Below are 7,695 nucleotides of genomic sequence, written 5' to 3'. Positions count from 1 at the left end.
GTGATTGAGACAGTATATAAATTTTTTCTTAAAATTATAAAATATTATAGGGATATCCTAATTTAATTTAGAGCAATGATATGCACAGATAAAAAAAATTCAAAAAAAATATCAAAAAATCAACATATAAATTCATAACCAACTATTTTATTTTTTTTTTATGGATCCCATCATTCTATATATCTATTATTAACTATTTCCTTGATTTTTTTTTGTTCAGTATATTATTTTTCTTTAATTTGTATATATTGCATGCTAATTACCTATTTCATTTCCTTTTTTAATTTAAATTTTATAAAATTGGTATAAAATTTGAATTAAACACAAAAAGAAGTAATGTTTTCCCACCCATGGGGGCCACGGCCAGGTATCCCGATGACCTCCACGACCGGCTTTGGCAGCCCTGGACCTTGCCCGTGTGGACCAATTTCTACACCGACTCCACGGTCCAAAACATCGACAATGACCACTACGAGGTGCCTTCCGTCGTCATGCAGACCGCCGCCAGCCCTACCAACTCCCGCCAGCTCGTCGTCCCCTGGGTCGCCGACCCCGCCGACGTAAACCAGTACTTCTACGTCCTCCATATCTCTGAGATCTTTGACCTCGCCAGCACCGACGAGTCGCGCAGCTTCGACATTCGCATTGACAATATCTTGATTGGGAACTTGACCCCGGACTACCTCTATTCGGACGCTGTGCTCAGCACCCTGCCCCTCGTTCCGTCGCCGTCTTACAACATCACACTTGATGCTCTGAGCAGCTCCACCCTTCCGCCCATCCTCAACGCCGTCGAGGTATACTCAAAGATGCGAGATCAAAATGTGGCGTCTGAAGAAAAGGACGGTACGCGCTCAATTTATATGCTTTTGTTTCGACTTATTGCACTAGGATTTGTTGCGGCGGACGATTTTGCTTTTAATTTCTGTCCCAAGGACATTTCAGCTTTTATGGCCTATCGAGCTTCATCAAACTTTCTAGGTTTAGTATATTGGAAATCAAAAGCGAGCTACTGATTTGAGTTTGGAGTACAGTGTTTTTAGGGTTGTAAATAAGCCGAGCCGAGTTGAGCCAAAGGGTGTTCAAGCTTGTTTAATAAGGTAACCAAGCCAAGCTCAGCCTAGCATAAAATGAATCAAGCCATTAAAATGATTGTTCAAGTTTGGCTTGATTTCTTTTTTATGAGCTTGAGCTTGGTTTGAGCTTGGCTTGAGCTTGGTTCATTTAGATGTCATCGAGCTCTCAATTCAAGCTTGTTTGATTGTTTGCAATTTTTTATATTTTAAGCTTGTTTGATTAGTTATTGAGTTTGATAATACAAATTTATTTGTTCATTTTAAAAATTTCTTTATTTATTTAGCAAGTTTATAAAAGTTTTATTAATAAACATAGTTTATGAATGTTGTTCACAAACATGTTCACGAACGTTGTTCATGAATGTTAACGAGTTGAACGTATATGTGTTCAAGCTTGTTCGTTTAGTTAAACGAGCTGTTCAAACTTGTTCATTTAATTGATCTTGTGTATATTGAACAAACATAAACAAGTTCTTATCAAGTCGAACACCAAGCTTGTTTATGAACGTTCGATTCATTTAAAACCCTAAGTGTTTTACTCGCAAAAAGAGTAATCTAATTAATGATTTTAGGGTTATCTTCTCCTCCTTATGGCCTTATCCTTTTACGATGACAAGGAATTTCATTTACAAAGTGGAGGAAGTTTTATGATGGGCAAAAGTGGGTTTGATAGACTGATTAGGGAAAAAAAAATATTGAAAAACTTGAGTATAAAATCTAAGTTTGGTAGCCTGTAATCTACCTTGTAATGTAATCCAGATTATATTACAAAGTCGATTATTTTGTTTGGTTTGATTTAAAACTTGTAATGTAATGTAATCTGGATTACAAAAGGTAGTGAAGATTTGTAATCTGGATTACAAAGCAAATGCTATGTAATCCGATTACATTACGAGGTCATTGTTTCACCAAAGTTTAAATGCCGAATATACCCTTAGTCTGTTGTCGACCGCTGCCCGCCACCGGTCGCCGACCTTCGTTGCCGACCACCGGCCGCCACCGGTCGCCGGCCGCCGGTCGCCGGCCGCCGGTCGCCGGCCGCTGCCGGTCGCCGGCCGCTGGTCGCCGGCAATCGGCCACCACTGTCGCTGTCAATCGTCGGCCGCCGATCGCCGTCCGCCACTATTGCCCGCTGGTCATCGCTCGCCTGCTGTCGCCCATCGCAGCCGATTGACGAAGACGGCGGCGTGCTGCGACGACCGACGGTGGCGACGGTAGCTGGTTGCCGATGGCTGCCGCAAGCTCCGACAGAGGTGTGGCGACCGCCGATAGAGGTCACAGGATATTTTTGTCATTTTATAATAATATGAATTACATTCCTTATAAAAAATAATGGATATCAAACAAAAGAATGTAATCATCTTTGTAATCAAAGATTACATACATTACATTACCAAACGTAGTAATGTAATCAAGATTACATTACATTACATTACAAATTTGATTACATTACAAGCTAGATTATATTACACCCAACCAAACGTAGCCTAAATGTTTATTTTCTTTTGGTGCCATAATCTAATTATTTCCCTCCCATCCTCGCCTAGTTTTTTATAATATGGTTATTGTTTGTAACTCTTTGTCTCTATCTCTTATCTGGTTTGCCTTACTTTGGTAAGTTAAATGGATTTTTCTCATGCCAATTTGTTTTTTATTTCCCACTTTTTTAGTACTAATAGCTCTTATATGATGACAACAAGCTATTATTTAAATTATATTTGTTCTAACACAGTTGATGCCATGAGGACCATAAAATCATCATATCAAATCAAGAAAAATTGGGTGGGAGATCCGTGTTCACCACAAGCTTTAGTTTGGGATGGAGTAAACTGTACTCATAACATCTCAAATCCTCCAAGGATCACTACTTTGTGAGAACCTACCTAAAATTTGCATTTCCTGCATTGTCAAAAGATGTTCCATTCAAAAGCAATGTGCTTACTAGTTGAAATACTCTGCAGGGATCTATCATCCAGTGGATTGACCGGTGAAATAGTCAAATCTTTTTCCAACCTTGGTGCAATTGAATACTTGTAAGATCATGAGAACCTTGAAACAGATTTAATTTATGAAAAAGAAAAATGCATTGTTACAGTACATAGCAGGTTGCTTAAATGTTTAGGTTAGGAAGAAGTTAACACTCTCAAAATGTAGGATTTTTCTACCGAACCATATCACAGCTTTGAAATTAATATTAAATGGTTGGTGATCATGGCATTATTTTCCTATAACATCATCAAATTGGTTCTGCAATTGTGCTTATTTTTGAAATTAAATTAGCAATAATAACTGATAGATTCATTCTAATTACAATAGCTTTGTAATATTCCAGGGACTTGTCTTACAACAACTTGACAGGGACTATCCCCCCTGTCCTAGCAGAATTAACATCCCTCAAAGTTCTGTAAGTATATTGCATAATTGCTTCTTTCTGTTTTCAATATATGTAAAATGAAAACATAGTGGTTAACTTCTAACTACTTGTAGAGATTTAACAAGCAACCAGCTAAATGGATCAATTCCTTCTGCCCTACTTGAAAGGTCACAAAATGGATTTTTGACTTTAAGGTTTGTGTTCTCTAACAGCTTAGTAAACTAGATATCCTTTTAACATATGTGTAGTTCTTCAATTATTTTATTTTATATTGCAAGTTTTTAAGTGCTTCAATTAGAATATTTGTAGCCTAAAAGAATAAAAATGCTTACATCTCATACCAGAACTGAAGGTAATCCATCTCTTTGTGACAATGGAACTTCATGTGGAGCAATGTCAAGATCAGGGAAGAAGAAACTAGCAACATCTACGATTGCCTTTCTTTGTATGGTTCCGATTTTCATTCTGCTTGTAGTGATGGCTATAATTTGGAGGCTGAAAAGGCCACAGGGTGAGCTTTCTTTAAAACCTAATCCATCTCAGAGATAATGAAAGAGATTATATACCATGTAATCCAATTTAAATGACTTGCAATTCTTGATTTCATGCTTAACTTGAAAGGCTTCTGGTGTAATACCACCATGAATCCAGGGAATCAAGTCTCCTCCAATCAAGTAAAAGGCCAACATCATGATTCATTGGAACTGGAGATTCGCCAATTTACGTACCTGGAGTTGAAGAACATAACTAACAACTTCAATAAAATCCTAGGCGAAGGAGGATTTGGGATTGTCTTCTTTGGGTGCTTAGAAGATGGCGCTCAAGTTGCAGTCAAGATGCAATCTCAAACAGCATCACAAGGAGCCAAAGAATTCCTTGCTGAGGTAATTTAAATAGTTTATATTTTCGTTTGAAGCTTGAGGTAGTGGAATTCTCCTCTAGTAGTAGTAAATAGTATCTATGATTTATTGTGGTATATGGTTCCTAAATATAAATTACTTTATTTTTTCTGGGAATTGAACGCTCGGAGTATAAACAGAAATAATCTATCAACACTTATGCACAAATAGGTCCTTGTTTGCAGCTACTCTCCAAATAGTTGGAACTCACTAGTACTTTCTATTCTTGTCTGTATTCCTATTCTAGATTTCACGCCACAGAATTGTTGGACTTTAATGAAGTGTATATGGTCTTTCAGAATTCCTATATTAGATAACGCTTTCCATTAGTTCTACTTCAATCCTTTTTGGAATGTTGGTATTGCTAAGCTTGAAATATACTCTCATTTTTTTTCAGGCCCAGCACTTGGCAAGGGTTCATCATCGCTATTTAGTTTCTATGGTGGGCTACTGCATCGATGGAGACTATCTAGCACTTGTAATTGAGTATATGCCACAAGGAACTCTACTTGAGCATCTGCGAGGTCTGTCATTCTGCATTTTATACCATCTTTACATTTAAACAAGTTCACTCCAAGGGAGTATGTGGAATAAGTGTTCACCTTGATATATGGTAATGAGTATGAAAACGTTGAGACAATAATTAAGCCAAGACTAGTATGTGAATAATTGGTTAAAAGAAAAGATATTGCCTTCAAAACATATCAATACGTAAACTCAGTAAATATCACGTTTGTTTGCCTTACAATTATTTAGGAAGTAAAATCTATTAAGTTTATGTTTGATCAGATGACAGGAGTGAAGCTTTGTGAGTGTTATTACTGAGTCTTAACTTCTTTGAAACAGTGGTTAGTTTTCTAGACCAAGAAGAACATCATGTCATTTTCTTGATATTTTTTGTTGTTAAACTCTAAACGATCTTGAAATTGATACAAAAGGACTTGCAAATAAGCTGTCAGGTTGTCTACCTATCAAGTTCCTTGTAGCATAATTGTCCATTTTTTCACATCAGAAACTGATGATATTGTTAATATGAAATTATACAGGCAAAAGAGTTGGGACAAGAACTTTAAGTTGGCGACAGCGTCTCCAAATTGCACTTGAAGCTGCTCAAGGTTATCATAATTTAAAGTATTATTATCCTTGCTCCAATTCATCAATTGATTTTATGATTATTTGAGGTCATAAATTTTAGTGAGATACAGGACTGGAGTACTTGCACTCAGAATGCAAGCCACCACTAATTCATAGAGACGTTAAGTCTGCAAATATTCTTTTGAGTGAGAATCTGGAGGCCAAGATAGCAGATTTTGGGCTGTCAAAAGCTTTCGATAGTGGGACAAACACCCTATCAACAAAAGTAAAGGGAACTCCAGGATATCTTGATCCAGAGTATGTCATTGTTCTCTCTTCTTCGATTTTGTTTGAATATAACATTCACAGTTAAATCAATGTGAAATGAGTAGGAAAATACTAAAACTCTATGGTTGACCTCAGATTTGAAACTGGATTGATCGCTGACATCTATTCACAAATATACCTTATAAATTCAACAAGTAATTTGGAAATCATGCTGATAAAATGCAAATAAGTAAATGTTCGGTTCAAGACTCTGAATTACCACCCCTTTCACCGGGCCGCCATAATTTTTATTGTTTCTCTCAGTATTCTGTAGATGCGAGATACTCTCTTTATGTAAAATCCTACATTCAACATATACCTTTACATTCTAGCAATTATGTGTATACTATGATAATCTACTGGAATAAATAGTTGGCAGTCTCCTCAATGACGTCATGTTTTTTTTTTTTTTTTGTACATGTGCTTCTGACAAAGTTGAAAGTTTAACTACCTTTTACAGCTCCTGGTTTGTTTGCTGGGAACTAAGGTCGTTAAATTTCGTTCTTTAGAAGCTTGCATGAATGCTCAACAGTTTTGGAAATTTGAAGAACAAGAGACTGATGTAGGGAATTCTTCTGTGACTCGTGCAGGTACAACGTTTCCTTGCAGCTCAGTGAAAGAAGTGACATATTCAGCTTTGGAGTAGTTCTCTTAGAGCTGATCACAGGGCAACCTCCGATTTTGCGAACTCCTGAGAACATACATATAGCTCAAAGGGTGCGCCAAGAGTTTGCCAATGGAAAAATTGAGGAACTTGTTGATGCTAGATTACAAGGGAATTATGACATAAACTCCGTTTGGATGTGTGCTCAGGTCGCACTAGATTGCACCTTGTTGTCATCCCGTGAGAGACCACTCATGACCCAAGTTGTGACACGGCTAAAAGAGAGCTTGGTACTAGAGACCTCCCATGGTAGGACTGAGAACCCAGTCACTTGCAGCGAGAACTTGGAAGTCAGCAATGCAAGCCAGACTAGAAGTGGCGCCCTTCGTATAGAAGATATTGCAAGAATGTCAGCTGATGTAAGTGGTCCATCGGCGAGATGATGTTAGGGCAGTCGAGTCTCTTCCAACTGAAAGCTTTGTGTTACCATCCACAAGGCATTTGAACTTATTGTTGTTTCAGCTTTACGAATCTTTGAAACGAGCCTATATGAACGTCGAGATTATTCTGTAATGTGCGCCAGTAGATGTTCAGATTTTCAAGTTAGTATTGACTATGTTGAATGATACAGCGAATAAGATAAGGCCATGAAGTTAGGGTCTAAGTTAATAGGGATGATTGATGTGACAGTCAAAGTTAAGGAAATGTCAACACTTAAGGCTAGCATGGTTGCATGACTCGGTTGAATAGTCCAGTCCATCGGGCCTTTTGTTAAATCGGATCCTGAGTTTCCTCAGCTCGATGAATCTCGAGCCATCTCAGTTCAAATCAGAATCGAGTCTTCTCGTCTGATCGAATATCCTAAATGTATGGCTTGACTAGACTCCTTGATTGAGTGGATATTGAGTCCTCAAGGAGGCTGAGTACTTAAGATGGTCAACATTCCTTAGCTGACTTGACTCCACTCGAGAATGAGGTTCGATCGGACGTTAGAGAGGACTTGGTCGGTCTATCACCAAAACATATTAATTACCCATTAGTCCAACGACCTAATATTCTTTTTTGACGTTTTGTGTAACTGTTGTCAGAGAATCAAGAGAATATTCTTTATACAACCTGTATGATAGAAGTTTCTACCTTACAAAACATATAAATGATGGGTCTATTTTAAGAAAATTGTCAGAATAGTCAACTCTTTTTTGCAAAGGTGTCGTTGTCCGTGCACAGAGGGAAACTAATATTATATAAAGGGTCTTCTTCTAAAAACATAAGTACGCAAAGTTAAGCCTTCAAAGTTCATTATTCATTTTTAGTATTCATCACATTCTATTTTCCCCCTCC

General features: G+C 37.6%; 1 protein-coding gene across 1 annotated transcript; it reads left to right on the top strand.

Moving 5' to 3' along the window:
* The first annotated feature begins 411 nt into the window (after positions 1-411).
* Positions 412-6,960, top strand: LOC122048070 (putative leucine-rich repeat receptor-like serine/threonine-protein kinase At2g19230). The gene is made up of 11 exons (XM_042609681.1): positions 412-846; positions 2,809-2,947; positions 3,038-3,109; positions 3,409-3,480; positions 3,564-3,644; positions 3,795-3,961; positions 4,102-4,334; positions 4,747-4,873; positions 5,396-5,464; positions 5,555-5,741; positions 6,341-6,960. The coding sequence occupies exons 1-11, from the start codon at positions 492-494 to the stop codon at positions 6,795-6,797; spliced, it is 1,959 nt and encodes a 652-aa protein (XP_042465615.1). The 5' UTR covers positions 412-491; the 3' UTR covers positions 6,798-6,960.
* Positions 6,961-7,695: the final 735 nt, after the last annotated feature.

This window comes from Zingiber officinale, chromosome 1B (assembly GCF_018446385.1).
Source record: "Zingiber officinale cultivar Zhangliang chromosome 1B, Zo_v1.1, whole genome shotgun sequence".
Taxonomy (NCBI): Eukaryota; Viridiplantae; Streptophyta; class Magnoliopsida; order Zingiberales; family Zingiberaceae; genus Zingiber; species Zingiber officinale.
Note: the sequence above shows the minus strand (reverse complement) of the source record. Positions and strands in the feature narration are given on the sequence as shown.